Below are 18,009 nucleotides of genomic sequence, written 5' to 3' on the forward strand. Positions count from 1 at the left end.
AAAACATTGAGCGCCATTGAAATTTATTGGATGATCATGCACAAGTGTTGAAAAAAAATAAAAAAAACATTTGCAGGATTATATTGTCAACAGACAAGTTTCAGAAACGTAAAGAATTGAACAAAACAGCATCAAAGATTGTTTGAAATCATAGCTTACTCACTGAAGACATAAAAAAACTACTCTACCTCACATAATATACTTGACCGCTAAATAACATGGTAAAATGAAAGATTATCTGAACAAACTAAATGAAGGTCCTCACAAGTCTGAGACTGCAATTTGTAAAAACAGAAAACAAATGTAAATATGGGCCTACAGTAGTTCGACTTAAAATGACATATTTCAAAAAGAATAACACGTTCCTATTTAAGGGCCGTGCGACCAAATGCAAAAACGTGGTCATTGTGAGAGACCGGCTCTCACGGAAAATCAGACTTTTAGTTCGTCTTGACATTTGCAGTCATACTAGCAGGAGATCTAATATCTAATACTATGCTGAAATGGAGTAAAATACATATTAACTGCACTGAATGAAAAGTAGATTTAATTGCACTGAAATTAAAAAGGAGTACAGCTTTTCCAAGCATTCATATGAATGTGTAATACACGACTTAAGCAAAATTTGACCTCGAAAGTTAAGAAAAGTGCTAGTAATTCAGATATCCTTTCCCTCATTACACGGGCCCTTATAGGTTGTTATTCCATTTTCAATTGTCTGTGAATTTCAGCAACAAAATACAACAATAACACCTTCTTGAATCCATTGACAAAAACAAAAAAACTTATATTTTCCACATTATTATTTTCATTTCGAGCAGCTTCAGGGCCCACTGTGTGATTTTACACTGTATCATATTAAAAAAAGAAGAGAAAAAGTTCAGAAAACAAAGGAAACGCCTGAATTTAAACAATAAGGGGACCATTGAGACACCCCAACAGACACCAATTGTGCATTTTGCTTCTAGAACCTAAGCACACAAGAACTGATGCTTGTGAAACATATGAAAAATCACGTGATATGGCAGGGTTTGCTAATCATGTCCTGAGCAGACAGGAAGTACTTGTGGATAGATTGAAGGTTAGTAAAAGTACTGAAGATTTAGAAAGACTGCACTTGAATTTGCTTCTTACAATAAAATACAAGTACTGATATGATTACTAAGAGTAAGTAAACCAATGAAGTTTTAATAAGTAAGGCATAAAGAAAAAAAAAATGTCGGTGTTCAGGATTGTACATCCCAATATGTCCAGCATAATTTAAGGGGTATCAGAATTTTGACAATTGTCCAATCCACACCAATCATTAACACTTAAATGCAAAGTACTTTAGTTACTTTAATACTGATTTCGGTCAATGTACAAATGGATGAAACACTGGACAAAACAATGAAAAAGTCATCAAAAGAAATACTGGTGTTTGGTCTCTCGAAGTCACAGTTTGTTGAGTGAAATACATTGAAAAGTATAAGGCACGATGTGATTGGCTAATCAGCTTTTCAGGTCTGGTCCCTTATTGGCCGTGGCTCAGCTGTCCTCCTCGTCGTCACTGATGAGTGTGCGGCCGTCCAGGGTGTTGTCTCTCTCCCGCAGGAAGGTCTGACGGATGGCTTCCAGCTCGGTGAGCTCCAGACGGACCTTCTCCAGGTGGAACGTGCGACGGTTCTGAATCTGTCTCAGTGGGAACGGGTTCATGTCCACAAACGCCAAGCTCATCAACTTCCTGTGAGAAACACAAGATCACATATAAAGAAATAACTATACAGCAAAATAATAGAAAATATTCCTTCAAAAAGGCTCTCAAATGTAAAAAAATAAATAAACATAACGTATAATATGGTGATAGTAATATATACTGTATGATATATAATATAATACAGTGTTTCTATTGCTCAGTGGCAGAGAATTGCGTTAGCAGCGCAAGTTTGTGGGTTCGATTCCCAGGGAACACATGTTAGGTAAAAAATGTTAGCCTGAATGCACTGTATGAGCTTTGGATAAAAACGTCTGCTAAATGCATAATTTTTATTTTTTTGAATATATAATAAAATTAGATATTACTGGTGTAATGCATTTATATTATTATTAAATAATTGAATTATATTATTAGTAAAGCAGCTGATGTGTATCAAGTTGTTTTCACACCGCTGACGAATCAAACTGAAATGCTTACAAAATATATAAAAAAAGATAATATAATAAATATATATAATAAATAATAATAATAGAATATTATTTGATTATTCATTATTATTATTATTAATAATAAAATATTAAATTATAAATAAAGAAATAATATGTAGCCACTATAAATTGTGTATATTTTCTCAAAATCAAAATACAAATTATAAAACGTTTCTGAAAGTGTGTTTCATGATCATTTAATGCTGTCTCTTGCAGCAGAAGCACAAACCTTGCATCCAAGATTGTACGTGTGAAGTACCGAAGGTACTTGAAAATGGTCATGGGATCCTGGAGCTTTAGAAATTCCTCTTCTTTGTATTTGAAGAGGGCAAGAGCAAATCTGAAAATTATCTGCCGAGGCAAAAAGAGACATCAGCACACAACTAGACTATTATGACTCATTGTGGAAACTAATAATAAGAAGGTGAGTAATAAAGTATCTAAGTGTCTGAGGATTTGCAATGCTCATTATAGATTTGTCAGTAAATCTTTCAAGTCAAGTGTCTTTGTTAAATAAACTATTACTTAGACAACAATTCTATGTAGAAGGACCATGTCTACACAACTCTCCATACCTTGGGTCCCTCATAGAGAAAAGCGTCCCAGATCTTGAAGAGGATGTCACTGACCACGCTGTCCACAAACACAACCAGGAACCAGTTGAAGGTGATGAGAGAGGTGTCCACTTTATAGTACTCAAAATGAGCATGAAGCCTGGGTAACTTCTCGTACATCAGGTCCTTCAAAACACGCTGATCTACCTACATCGAAAACAAGACACAGTCAGAAACAATTGACAGACACAACACATTTTGTGATGGAAAATACCAGAACACCATTTAATGGACTTATTTATGGGCCAGTATATATTAGTCTCCATTGGCAGGTCTGGCAAAAAGCCTCCTGCAGTGAAAAGCCATAACTAGCAGCGTGCCAATAATGTGGTTTCAATTGAAAAGCACTTTGCTAGTTACCCTGCATATAACCATGTAGTTAGTAACTGGCAACTAAAGTAAAGGAAAGCTGCATGAGGCCAAACTGTGGTAAAGTTAGTTCAACAAGCATGTTAATAATGTCTTGTCGATGGGAAGGAGCTCATTGTGACAGATGACAGAACAGAGAAGAGATGTGCTGTTAGCCTGCTGCTAGTGACTCATATCCAACAAACAAAGACAAAGACATTCTCAAAGCCCCGTGCTCCGATTGCCAGAGTTTTCGGGGGATTTTTCTTATCTGTGAAAAGGAGAACAATCTTGAAACAGTACCTGTGAGCCTAGCAGTGTTTTAGTGTAATAGTCATGTGGCATGAAAACCTCAACAATGGCCACAAGACACCAGAAAGCATCCTCTTGCTCCAAATACAGAAGAGCGATAGCTGCCAGCCTGAAACAATCAGATTTCAGATCCAGATATTTTAAGATGTAGATGTCATTTCAGACATGAAGAAACACAAACACTTCAAACTAGAGCTGATGGAGTCGTTTGCTACCTGTTGAGGCCTTGGCAGTAGCCGATAACTGGATTCCTCCAGGAGAACGCCAGCAGCACGTTCCTGAGTTTCTGGATGCCATCCTGGTCAGGAGAGGCATAGTGCTTGTTGTTAGGAAGCGTCCGGAGAAGATCCAGCTCTATCTGTTTACAGGCCGGGTTTGGTTTTTCATTCGCCGTGGACAGAAGGTCCTGGAAATAGTCTTTTGACACATCTTCACGCATCTTCTTCACATGGAAGTTCACGCACCAGCTCCACACCTTGGAACGGTGGTTATGGGGAACCCCACTTCGCATCAGTGCCTTAAGCTCTGGCGATCGAACCATCTCTCTGTTCATGGTGATGGCCATGTAGTTGTCCCACTTCACCCTGACTGAGGTCTCCTGGTCTGTCAGGGAGAGGGACTTCAGGTCTAGCGCTCTCTTTTTGGCTTCAAGCTTTTCCTCCTCATCCTCTTCCTCCGGGACAGTTTTGAAGCCATAAATGTCATACTCACTACATGAGAAATCAAACAGAATCACTGGGTTATTTGGTTTTATTTGTAACAAAAGACCCTAAAATCTTCAAAGTACAAAGCTAAATTTAGCAGTTATAATTAGGGCTGCAACTAATGTTTATTTTGATAACCGATTAGTTGACCGATTATTTTTCGATTAATCCGATTTAAACCCCGATTTTCTTAAATTTTACTGATAAAAACACACTTTTCAACATTCTGCCCAATGTCTTTAAAACAAATGTGTCAACTGAATGCTTTGAAATCATACAATGCTTAATTTATTACACCACCTCTCATTAAAAAAATTTTTTTTAAAAAAATTTAGGAATCAAAAAAAAAAAAAAAAAATCTAAAAATGTTATTATATTTTTTGGACAAATAACAAACTGAAACAAGTATTGTATTAATTCACATAAAAAATGGCCTCCTTCGTCTTTGATAACAGCTTGCTTGCTGGCATTGTTTATGTACTTTTATCTGAATAAAAAAAAACACTATAAAGCACTTGACAAATTTTTTCTGCCTTTCACAGATAACAGCAATAATTATATTATACCATTAAAAATAGCTTACTACTGTTACTAAAAAGCTTATGCATATTGGAGGTCACACCAATACAGAAAGCAAAAAAAAATTTGCATGCACTTTGATCACAACTCAGTCTCCTCTTACTGTCAATTCTTCATCCTGTAAAAGCATCTGATATTTATATTCAGACAATTATACACTGCTGTCTCTTCACAGTTTGTACTCTCATAAGTTACTCGCGCACTGCATGTTGACTTTTAAACCTAAATATAAATGTTATACAACAGATATTTCAGCACAATAAATGTTTTTGCACTGAATATCTTCTCCCTCGCCTCTCTGTGTTCTGTCTGTTTAACGCACGCACCCGCCACACCGGCGCTCTGTCAGTAAATATTTTAACTAAACGCGGACTGTTAGGGTGGGCCTTTATGCAAAAATGGAAAGGTTTGCATGAATTTGTTGCATTTACAGATAAGGATATGACCGTTAACATAGTGTTTTGTGCCGAGGCACCTGACAGACTAGCCATTATGCTAATGGATCAACTTGAAGCTTAAAATGAAGATTTATCATGTTTCGTCTGCAGTTGTACGTGCACTGTGGGCAGACCCGAATAATCGATATTAAGAATCATTGTTGATGATTCTCATTATCGTTAATAATCGATTTGATCAATTAGTTGATTCAGTCTAAGTAATAATCAACTAGTTGGCGAGTTGTTAAAACAACTAATGGAAACCAAACATGGTATGAGAATGGATCCACTAAAGAAAGAACATGACATGTTTTGCAGAACCAGGAAAACATCCTGGTCCTATAACAAGTAGAATTTGAAGAATGCTAACAAGATCAAACATGTTTGAAGAAGGAATCTTTAGAAAGGGAGGCTAAACAAAACTGAAAGTAAACTCAAAAGAAAATTCATATTGAGTGGTGAGCTAGTTCTTCTCTTTGTTTTGGTAACAGAAAGCTTGAAGAGGCCATATATTCATTAGGGCCTTTCGCACCACATGAACCTTTTCATAGTACCAGAACTAATTGTGGAACTACCCACTTTTGGGCGTTTTCGCACCGCTGGAACTGAGTGCAAATTTACTACCAGACTGCATTTTTCGAGAACCAGATTAGCTCCTACTCCAGAGCAGGGTCTAACCAGCACAACCGGTACTAACCGTGACATAAGTAAACACTTGATTGGCCAGACGGCAAAACGCCCTCACCTGCACATGAATTTAATATGCTGTGTAAACATACTGTTAACACTGCGTCAACTTATTTCGCAAGTATGATGAACAGCGATAAATATACGGACGCTAAAAAGTGCAGTCACTCATAGCAAATGTAGCACTGCCAGTTATCCTTTCCGTTCTTTCAATCGCTTTACATATACGTCAACAGTCCATGTCCATTATTGTGAAACACGTGAGACACAACAAAAACACAGCTTTGATCACAGCGTCCTCCATCCTTCTGTTGTTAATGTTATTCTTCTTTGTTCACGTTGTTGAACGGTGCGCACAAATGACATCGCTGTCGACCGGCTTACATCACATCCTAGTACACACTGTCGGTGCAAATGCAACCCTTTAAATGGTACTGGGAAATAGTTCGCGCAAAATCGTCCCTGAACTTTATTACTGTACATTTAGTTCTGAAACTAAAGCGGTGCGAAAGGCCCTATTGCCACGTCAACTTTTGTATAACTATTTTTGCAACTGAATACGCATAAATGACCTAACTAGGGGGGAGTATCTGTACATAAAAAAGCTAGGGAAATACTATTTTTTGTGACATGATACCTGACAGCGTTGGGTTTGAGGATAGGGTGCTCCTGCTGGTCTGTGCTCTCCACCTGTAGTGCATCTTCTAGTAAGCGGCTGATGACCTCTCCGCTACGGGTCTGCTCAGAGGAGGAGGAGCAAACGGGACTCTTCACTTCCTGTAGTAAAACCAGGTACTTACTCTCCACCTGACACAGCTTGGCCTCCAAACTGGTGCACTGTAGAACACACAACGGAGGAAGAAAGAACATGTGAAGAACAGAAACGATTCCTCAGCTATCCAAACATGCACAGGCAAGTTTGCAACGTTTGGAATGCTAGGGAAAAGGAAAAGGAAATGTTAACATGACACATAAGAAAGAATCTGCAAACACAACATCCAGGGTGGTTTGTGTGCAGTGAGTAGCTAAAGTCACAGACCTTCGCCTCTAGTGCTTTTTCTCTGGATTCAGCATTTCTTCTTAAGACCGTCAACTCCAGAATTTCTTTGTTTAAGAAGTTATTTTGGGATTTGTAGCCCTGAAGGCTGTCCTGGAAAAGTGTAAAAAAGCCAAAAGGTTGTATGTGAGACACCAAAAATAATGCACAAAACAGTCTTGAAGTGTTTCTTAATCTAACATGCAATAAACAGAAACCTACTGCATAAAGGATATGAGAATTTCATTGGTTTTGTGAAAAAAGACTCAAGACTTGACTTGGACTCAACATCAAGGACTTCTAACATGCCTCAGGCTACGTTTACACGACAATTATGCAGTCAAAAAACTGAAAAGTATTTCCCTTGCATTTTAAAAAAAGTTTCACAAATAAATACACGACAACGTTTCTAAAATATTTGCGTATCTGCAAAATAGCCAAAAACACTGTATTACGTATGCCAGGCCAGAAGTTGGCGCTGTCACCTTGGTAGTAAACAGTACCTGTAGGGAAGTGACGATTATATTTTGTATACGATGCGTCTCTGCTGTTGGTTGTAATTTTGAAGTAAATCCACAGTTAGCAAACTACAGTACCATGTACTCCACCATTGTTGTGTACGTTTGCTCGCGCTTACCTTTAAAATCATGTCTAAATACCTAACACGTACTATGCACGCGCATGACGTCATCTTTTTCAAAGATTGGCGTATTAGGTGTTTACATGGAAACGATAACAGTGGCGTTTTCAAAAACATGCAGTTTGAAAATATGCGTTTTCAGTCCCCAAAACGCCATTGTCATGTAAACGAACAGGCAAAACGAATAAAAAGTTTCCCATTTTTTGCTGAAAACTTTGTCTTGTAAACGGCCCCTTAGAATGTGTCAGATACATTTCACCCTTAGCTCTCACTGAGCACCCATTCACACATTTATATACATATTCAGATATAGTGATTAGAAAGTACATATATTAGTATTTTATTGCGCTACCTTCAGGTTGTCCAACTCTTGTTGGTCCCTATTTGCACTAGGTGAGTTGCATTCAGCCGACTGGGTTCCTTCATTACCACTCTGCTGGGAAAGTTTCATGATGACTTCATCCTTGGCCTGAATGGTCTCCATGAGCATGCCCAGCTGTTCATTTATCTCCCCAACTTTGATCTTCAAACTCTTCAACTCCTGTTGGAGACTCTCCTTCTCCAAGGCTAGCTTCTCCATGTGTCCACAGAGGTCTTTGATCTGGGTGTCCCTCTCTGCCAGGGCTTTGTCCACCTCATTCTTAGCTTGGTCCTGACCGTCAGGCCCCATGTTCACAGGAGACACTGTGGAACGCCAATCACATTGGGAGCTACGTAGTGCTTGTTGGAGAAGATGAACCAACTCCTGGTAGAAGAGAATACTGTGTGAGATCAGCAGACCTCAGCGATCAATCAATTACTTAGATAAAGTACTCAAAAACACCAACTGATCAAGCAAAATGGGGATCCTTCATAGTTACTGATTAGTCTTTACAGTCCTGAGGTCAAAGTTTGCAGTGGTAGCCAAATCTTCTACTGAAGTCCTACTATCTTACTATCATATAGAGTTTACCAGGACCAACTAATCAATGTGTTCTGAATTACTTGAAAAATAGGCAGGGGTAATGAAGCAGAATTGGAACTGAAGTCCACAGAAACGTAGCCCTCCAGAAGCAGGGTTGGTTCCCCTGCACTAGAACTGGTTGCAAAAATGTATACCTTAGTCAGCTGCCACTTGTCTTTTCATCATGTTGACTAAATTACTCATTCATTTTATTTTATTTTTTACTTTAGCTTGGAACAATAAATATCAAGGGAACTCAGAACACTTAGCACTCTTAACTGGGGTAAAAATAAGTCGGGGGCTTGTCCGGGATAAAGTAATTTGTATTACGTTCTGACCCTAGAATTGTCTGGTATTGTATCATGTAATCTAATACCTAATTAGATATTCTGGAGAAAGGTTTTGATAACCTTTAGCTATCAAATGTCATTGATCTTCATGGATTGGTGAATTATCACCAAACTGATATAAAAAAGAAACCTGGAGATCAAATACTGTTCATCATTTTTCTGTACAAACATTCAGTTTACCTTGCAAAAATACATTTAAACAGTTTCAAAAGTCTGCAATGATGCAACCTGAACTAAGACAAGGAACTGAAATGCAGGTACAAAGAAAGACCGATTGCAATTTGTTGGCTCTGGATCAAGTTTTAGTTTTCATTTTTAATAGATACTTTCGTCAGCATATTTTTAAATGAAAGTTTTAGTAAGTTTCTCAGCATGTTTTAATAAAATGCAACATTGTTTTCAGCCATTAATGAATCATTCTCATCACACCTAATTAAGTGAGGTATTGAGCAAATTTTGGGGAATATGCAAATCGCAAAGAAAACATGTTAATCAAATATTATCAATAATGAATAAACACTGTATTGTTTCTATATGTTATACAGAATCATTATTTAGAGCTGTTAATGTGTTAAAAGCACAGCCAGGGGCCAAAGGGGAACTTTAAAGGGAAAGAACAACAACAGTACCCATTCTGTGGTTCTCAAGGCCATTGCTTAAGATGTGCTGACACCTTTATAAAAAAGCACACAGAAATATGCGGCTGATGTAAAAAAAAAAAAAAAAATGTCTTACTGCACCAAAGCCTGAACGTGGATATAAGAAAAGTCTGTGCAAGTATGTGAGGATGTGTAGAATAATCAGTTAATGTCTGATTATTAACTTTTCACATGGGAAATCCCCATGAATAAGTGTTACGAGGAATGAGGAACTACAAGCAAACAGCTATGAAATTCCTATAACTGTTTCGAACTGCCTTTGCAGCAAGACTACTGTATGTCAGCATGGTACAACATAATGAAAAAATGATTGCAGATACACATTTAAAGGCTCCCATCCCTCAAGCAAATACTAGATTACAAATACAAGATTGCAAATTAACATTTTACACTAACACCAGCTTGCTTAAACACACCACAGAAATAAAATACAGTTCATGGCCTTCAAGGATGAAACTTGCGAGACTTGATGGCTTTATTCATATGGTACCTTCTGACTGGCGAGCTCTTCTCTGAGCTGGTTCTCTTGCTCCTGCAGGCGACTGATCTCCTCCTGCTGGCTCTGAAAGCGGAGCTGCAGTTCGGAGGTCTTGGTCCCGTTACATTCAACCGGCGAGCTCTCTGCGCTGCGGTTGGGTTTCCCGGAGCCCATGTGAAAGGGACGTTTCATTCTGGAGGGGTTGCGGAAGTCAAATGTGAATGCTGAGCCAATGGAGTCTATGGACGGTCAGGAGTGACAAGACAAGACAAGACACAGTTTCAAAGGCATTCTGTTTAACTGAATCACTTGTGTGTCATTAGCCCCTTTCACACTGCACGTCAGACCCGGCATATTGCCGGAACATTGCCGGGTCGCCTTCTGTGTGAAAGCAAACATGTCCCGAAATTGATTCCGGCATTGAACCCAGGTCGGGGACCTAGTAACATTGCCGGGATGAGCACTGTGTGAACAAAAGCCAGATCTAATTCCGTGTCGAAGTGATGACGCACGTTATCGCGTGACTCTTTTACCGGCTGTTTTGAAGGAAGATCAACATTCGCAACAAAAAAAATATGTAATGCAAACTGTAATGAAGCAGAGATCAGTTTGTTCCTCACTTTCCGCGCTGACGCCAAAATCGTTCGCTTGCTTCAGTGAAAGTATAACGTGCCTGGCGTTTTCAACTCGTACATTACACGTCACGCTCTGATGTCACATGTCGTTACGGGATCTTTACGGGTTGTGTGTGAAAGAACGCACATATCCTGGGTAATCATTGACAGTGTGAAAGTGCAAAATCTAGCTACCCGGGAACAATGGCCGGAACACTTTACCCGTGTATTTGTCAGTTTGAAAGGGGCTATTAAAATGTCTGAATGATTATCTTACATCGTTGAACCTGAGATGGGCTTTCCCGGCGCTGGCTGTCAGGTGGGGGTTTGTGCTCGGTTGTGTCTTTGCTTGGAGGATCGACGATCTCCCAGTCCTCACTGCTGGCTGTGTGAAACACACTGCGTCTGTTTTCTACTCCTCGGCTGGCTCGCAGGTGAGACATGCTATTTCTGATAGACGGTGGGAGAAACAAAGAAATGTTATTATACAATATAGTACGGAGAGGAAAAATCAAGTACCGTATTTTTCGGACTATAAGTCGCACCTGAGTATAAGTCGCATCAGTCCAAAAATACGTCATGACGAGGAAAAAAACATATATAAGTTGCACTGGACTATAAGTCGCATTTATTTAGAACCAAGAACCAAGAGAAAACATTACCATACACAGCCACGAGAGGGCGCTCTATATCTTCAGTGTAGACTACAGGAGCACTGAGCAGCATAGAGCGCCCTCTCGAGGCTGTAGAGGGTAATGTTTTCTCTTGGTTCATTTCTCTCGGTTCATGTCAAATTAATTTTGATAAATAAGTCACACCTGACTATAAGTCGCAGGACCAGCCAAACTATGAAAAAAGTGCAACTTATAGTCAGGAAAATAAGGTAATGTGTAACAGTATTAACTTAACCACAGTATATTGCCAAAGACTGAACTTGCTAAAACTGATGTCGATAATTTGAAAATTTGAAATAGTAAAGAAATTCACTCAAACATGTACTCATATGGCAGACGTGTTACATTTGTCTTGCTGTAGCATGTTCTGTGATTAATTTTTTTTCACCTCTCTCACATTTATAAGTCTTTTTTTATTGGCATAAAGGGTCAAAGTATTCTATTGCCAGCCTCTCGAAAGCTAACATGGAGCTGCTGTAGAATTTCCAGCTATTTTAGTTTGTTTATCTTTGCTGAAATCCAGATTCAGTCCATCAGCATTACGTCATCTAAACAGATGCGTCAATAGTCTTTTGGAGAGTTTGAAAAGGAGTTGACACATGGAAACAGCTGGGAAAAGCAGTTAAATATAAATAATTCTAAATCAAGATAAAGATGTACCTGTAAGTTTGCCTATTTTAAATTAGACATGTATAAATAAAAGAGTATTATAGAGTCTCAACCGCAAAACTCAAAATACTTAACCATACTGACTAGATCAGATATACATTACAGGACTTTTGGTTGCATCTGCCAAAATGATTATTATTTGTATTATTTATAGGCTACAGTCTGATTGAGCTAATATTCAAAGTAGATCATTCTATGAATTGTATTATATTGATATAATATGACAATTTATTGAAAAAGCATATTCTTTTCTCTTTAAAAAGCACTTAAACTGCAATATATATATTCTGCTAATAAAAAAAAAACATATATAGCCTAAATATATATTTGTATGTTCCACATTGTGCAAAAAAGGTTTCTAATATTTTTTAATACAAACTATATAGAGATTTTCACATTATCAGAACAAACAACAACAGATTTTGTCCACAGCATTAAAACACCGGGACAGTTAAATTATGAAAGAATAAAGAAATATATGCCCTACAATATACCTACATTATTATTTTACTAGTCCTGTTAAACGATTAATTGCGATTAATCGCATTCAAAATAAAAGTTTTTGTTTACATAATATATGTGTGTTTATTGTGTATATTTATTATGTACATATAAATACACACACATGCATGTATATTTGAGAAAAATATGTTTATATATTAAATATATTTATATATGATAGAAATTATATAAATAATGACGTAAATACAGGTAAAAAATTTTTTTATATATTCTGTATGTATGAGTATTTATATATACACATAATAAATATACACAATAAACACACAGATATCATAAACTTATTTTGGATGCGATTAATCACGATTAATCACTATTATTTACATAATTACAGTTGTTCTTGTTTATATATATATATATATATATATATATATATATATATATATATATATATATATGTATGTCATAATTATTGCTCTACATGCAGAATTTAAATTAAATACAGTCCAATTAAACCCTTTAAAGAATGATGCTCAATACCGGTAATCCTAGTGTGATTCTCCCAGGATCCTACCTGATCTCAGAGCCCCAGTGTCGGAGGGAGTTGAGAGCTGCGCTGGGTTGTGCCACAGGGTTACGCGCCGACTGAGGACCGACCAGCCCATCATTGTCCATCTCCACAGCAAAGTCACTCCGAACACTTTCCATGCTCTCGTTGGGCTTCTCATAGACCACTGCTTCTAAAACAACACGGTCACAGTTTGAGAGTTACAGTCTGGCACTTTTCATCAATCTAAGATATGTCTGCACTGCAGAGAAACACATCATTTCATTGTACAAGGTCTTCTGTATCCCTCATTAACATATATACAAATAATTATTTCATTCATAAATAGCCGACTTTTCGAACAATATATAGAACAATATTTTTTTCATCAACATTTAATATTTCTTGATGGGTGTTTCCAACTAACAGTGGTAATAGGGTTGACAGTTAGTTGTATGAATAAATCCTGTATGTAGTGTATGTGTCTGATTAAAAGAAATGAAAAGAAATGTAAAATGATGATTTGTATTTTTTCTGTATATTACATTAGATTTACATAATGTATTTTTTTAATTAAATAACAGGTGTTCCCCAGGTTATACAACCCTGTTATCATTCAATCCGCCTTATTAAATTAAAGTACAATTGCTTGGCCTTGTCAAAATTGCATCATCGTCTTTTTAGGAAGTGAACTCTGCAAAGACAAATGTCTTCTCTTTTTTTAAATACAGTTGTCAATCCATGTGTTTTTGTATTTATGGACAATCTTACATGTTCCACCCTGTTACTGTGATTTTGTAAAGTAAAGAACTGATCACAGTAGAGCAGATATTTATAGAAACTAAATTCACTTTTTAATAAACACCTTGTAGCTGCATGCACAAGGTTAGTAATGTCTATGTAAACTCTAAAATGGTCAACCCTGTTATTATTTAGTTGCATATATGTGTATTAAAGCTGCAGTAGGTAACTTTTGACGCTCTAGCGGTTAATAAACAGAACTGCTTGCGTCTTGCGGAAGAACATTGTAGCCGGAACTACTTCTCTCTGTTTATGTCTATGAAGAATCACAAAGGTACTGGGTTACGCCGCCGCGGTGCCCCCGAAGCAATCTAAAATAGTCCGAATATAAACACTTATTATAGGTGCACCCCAGTGATTCAGGACAAGCTGAAAACACGGTTTGGAAAATGGATTCATGGTTTACTCGCTTATTATAAACATGTTTCTACATTTTGAATGTAGAATTGATTGAATTGAATTGATTTTTTCACAGATTATCTGTCTCATATTCTACTGTCAGGACATAATGACAGGTTTAACAAATATGTTAAAAATATATATTTACAAAAGTTACCTACTGCAGCTTTAATTTGAGTATGAATATATATCGCCGTTTTTACACAAATATGTCAAGAGAGAATGGACATGGAGGAAGCGTTGTTATGAATTACAGACTCGTAGTTTGGCCAAAAGATGATGTTTAAGTTAAAACCCCTTAATGATACATTTGTTTATGACAAACATGCAGCTTTTCACTTCACAAGATGTTGACCGATGGACTGGAGTTGGGTGAATTACTTGTTTTTATCAACTCTCATTCTGACGGCACCCATTCACTGCAGAGGATCCAATCGTGAGCAAGTGCTTCAATGCTAAATTTCACCAAATCTGTTCTGAACGAAGAAACAAACTCATCTACATCTTCGGTGACCTAAGGGTGAGTAACTTGTAACTTTTCAGCAAATTTAGATTTCTGAGTTAATTACTCCCCACTTAATCAGTCTGTTTACAAGCTGAGCTATAATCTTCATACAATGGAAATATAGTAAGGAAGTATCAGAAACCACTACATAGATTGCTATCTGATTCTGGGAGTAGTAATAATGTTGCTGACTAATATCTACATTTTTGCAAGCGTAAAGCATTTACAGTTTTAAATATAGCTGTACTACCACTAAATGGGACAAACGTTAATGTGACAAGACACTTTCAAACAATTTTGCTTTACTGTACCACTGTTATCAATACAAAGGTCAGTAACAACTATGTTGTGCTGAATGAAATACTAAATGAACTAAAGCATAGAGGCTCACAGGTGCATTTGTTTTATGTTAATGAAAAAAAAAAAAACGACTCGCTAAGTGCCAGTAATAAGGAAGAAGCACACTGGCTTTTTGTTTTGGTTCTGCCTTTTCAACATGCTACAGCTATTCACATACAGCAGAAACCACAATACTGTCTAGGGGTTTGAAGATCCTTTATTCAAAAAACTCAAACCATTACTAAGATCTGTTCGTTGGCTGCTTTCACAACAATATAATATCCAGAACGGTACATATTTAGATTTAGATACAAAATAACCTTCTACTTTATATTTACTCATATGCTTTCTAAAAACAGGAAACTATGTAGAATGGTGACACATGGCTGAGCAATCATGCACATTTATGATATCTGACTCATCTTGCGTGAAAGACAGCAAACAAACTATAAGTTGACAATAAAACAGCATGGAAAATTCCACACATATATACATATTTATATAGAGGCCATGACCAACAACTGATTTTTATCGTTCTCTCTTTCAGTGCACTGAGTGTATGTCACATGACTTCTCCATGTATCTCACCTGCATCTTTAGCCACCAGGCCTGTATGTGGAAAAAGCGGGGCGGGGGAGCACCAGCTGTCTCTGTGGCCAGACATTTTGCAAAAGTCCCATCGTTTCTGCTGTAACTGCTGCAGCCAGTAATGCATCACCTGCCTGTTGGGCGCCTGCACGCAAAAAAGGAAAAGAAAAGTAGTGTGAAACCAAGGGTCTATTTTTGCTCTATTGTTTTTGTGGTACAACAGCAGTCTTGGGAGGAACAGGGTCAGGTGTGAATGTGACTGGCCCCTTTGAGAATCATCACGCTTGTTTCATTCTCAGTTCCAGTTTACACTTCAGTGATGAAGCGGCTCTTTAACTGTGAGAACGAGAAACTAAATATATTTAAAAACAACAGCCAGTTTAACACTAATAAACAGTCAATGACTGTCCACAATCAAGAAATAAGAAAAATCATTCGAAAAATCTAGTCCTTAAAAATGTACTCTTTGTGTTCATTTTGGATGCACATGGCTTTGAAAACATTTTCAAGAATAGTTTATACTTAATGCGTCAGGGAAAAAAATATTTTAAAAATTCAGATTTTTCTGTAATCTATATACATGCATATCTTTATTATATTTTTCAACAAAAAAATTCAGTGTAAATACCATTTTTGGAGAAGATTATATTTTTACTTTCCCTTATTTACATAAATATATATTTACACACACACACACACACACACACATATATATATATATATATATATATATATATATATATATATATGTTCTGATTATATTATTTTCATTATTTATTTATTGAATTTGGTTGCGCCACTTGACTTTGATTTGGTTGAATCTGAAAGTTTATACATTATTAAGCACTAAGTAGTGAAGCAGTTTTTAATTTTTAATTATTCTTTAATTAGACTTTTGTCAGGAAAGTTTTATTGCCCTGGCATTGTTGACTTTATGTTCCTGCAAAATATAAAAATAAGTAAATAATTTGAATTCAGATTGTAATTTCAGAGAATTAAGAACATATATACGCTCATGAATTGCATTTATACAGTTTTGAATAAATGAATAAAAAAATTATGTAATTGACCTCACAATGTAAAATTACATTTGGTATGCACCCTTAATGCAAAACCCATAATGCATTTGGTCAAGGGGAACAGGGCTCATCTTCAGTCAGTACATGCTGGGAACCACGCCAGTGCCGTCTCACTGAAGATCTGTTTGAAGACATTCCCTTCAACCTAGATCCTGATACCAAAGAGCTACACTGAAGCATCATGAGGGCCTGAAACCACAGTAGTGTGAAATACATTTTCTAGAAATTTAACTTGATGTTGAGAAAGCGACATCCTGTTACATTACTAAACAGTTTCAGATCTAATGAACCACTTTCTGTGTCCAGCTAAAACACCTGCAGAGCTTGCAAAGACAGCACAGAAACTAGTCCTACATTCTCAGGCAAGGTGTTCAGAGCACTGATGAGTCCAGTGTGTTATATTGTATCCTGACAACAGCTGAATGACTGAGCCATTGTGCTTTGTGTAAAGAAACGTTCCCTTCTGAATACATGTTTCCTTAAATAAATGCAGCAAAATCTGGAATACATAATTTAATATTTTAATGTTGAGGCTACATTACACGTTCATATATAGCATACATAAAATTAAATGGATTAAAAATACAATATTTGTTGTTACCTTTATATTGTTGGTTTTTGTTTTCATTTTAGTAATGTTGTTGTTTCATTATAACATTTTTTTTTTTTTTTTTACATATTTTTAATATGACCATATATTTTAATTACATTCATTTGATACGTTGTTTTCACAACCACTTGTTGCAATAAGTATTATTAAATAATATCATAATATAAAAGTGCATTAAAATAATCTAGGCCAATTTATTCAGTGCAATTAATATTCATATGGACATAGGTCTCATGCATTTGATTTTTATTAGCTTTTGTTAGATGTTTAATATCAATAACATACCTTGAGTAGGAACTCCTTCCCCTCGGTGTGGATCTCAAAGAGCCCCTCTTCCACCTCCACATCATAGCTGAAACAAGCGTCCGCTATCTCAATGTGTCCCAGTGGAAGGGCGTCTTGAGGAGTCTTAAAGTAATACAAGTAACATTTCCTAGGGTCGTACACAAACCAGCGCGTCTTGAAGCCTCTCAGGGGCCCTATCCCTGTCAGTTTGTTCAGGTAGCCGCACAATTTGACGCTCTGCTCCTTCGAGCCCTCGCAGTCGGACACATCGAAAGACCTTGTCGCCAGGATCCGGGAGCTCCTGCTGGGGTTGGCAGCGCTGTCATCCTCTTCATGCATCTTTCTCTGGACTTTCTTCTCCTCTATCTAGCAGCGGACACGAAGTTTCCACCCGCATGACGTCACGTGACTCCCATTCTCGTGCTGCTGCCGCAGGGGATGATGGGACATGTGGTTTGACTGCAGTTAT

The 18,009-nt window shown here is 37.1% G+C and overlaps 1 protein-coding gene across 2 annotated transcripts; it reads right to left on the minus strand.

The window, feature by feature from the left end:
- Positions 1-2: 2 nt before the first annotated feature.
- On the minus strand, positions 3-17,957 carry LOC113066995 (TBC1 domain family member 2B-like). Of its 2 annotated transcripts, none has more exons than XM_026239166.1 (13): positions 17,541-17,879; positions 15,567-15,711; positions 12,962-13,127; positions 10,863-11,035; positions 9,984-10,210; positions 7,894-8,286; positions 6,905-7,015; positions 6,503-6,702; positions 3,674-4,168; positions 3,450-3,567; positions 2,760-2,945; positions 2,414-2,535; positions 3-1,723 (listed from the first exon to the last, which is right to left on the minus strand). In XM_026239166.1, the coding sequence occupies exons 1-13, from the start codon at positions 17,877-17,879 to the stop codon at positions 1,528-1,530; spliced, it is 2,871 nt and encodes a 956-aa protein (XP_026094951.1). In that variant the 3' UTR covers positions 3-1,527. The 2 variants fall into 2 exon arrangements, with proteins under 2 accessions (XP_026094951.1, XP_026094952.1); XM_026239167.1 differs by having other exon boundaries at positions 1,528-1,723; positions 12,962-13,124; positions 17,541-17,957.
- Positions 17,958-18,009: the final 52 nt, after the last annotated feature.

Source organism: Carassius auratus, chromosome 50 (genome assembly GCF_003368295.1).
Source record: "Carassius auratus strain Wakin chromosome 50, ASM336829v1, whole genome shotgun sequence".
NCBI classification, from domain to species: domain Eukaryota; kingdom Metazoa; phylum Chordata; class Actinopteri; order Cypriniformes; family Cyprinidae; genus Carassius; species Carassius auratus.

Bases quoted from the DNA above. Each gene is read 5' to 3' on its own strand.
- LOC113066995 (XM_026239166.1), bottom strand. From the start codon at position 17,879: ATGCATGAAGAGGATGACAGCGCTGCCAACCCCAGCAGGAGCTCCCGG. The intron at 15,712-17,540 runs GTATGTTATTGA...TTTTGCGTGCAG, and splicing joins GGAAGGAGTTCCTACTCAAG to GCGCCCAACAGGCAGGTGAT. The intron at 7,016-7,893 runs GTAGCGCAATAA...ACACTTTTCCAG, and splicing joins AAGAGTTGGACAACCTGAAG to GACAGCCTTCAGGGCTACAA.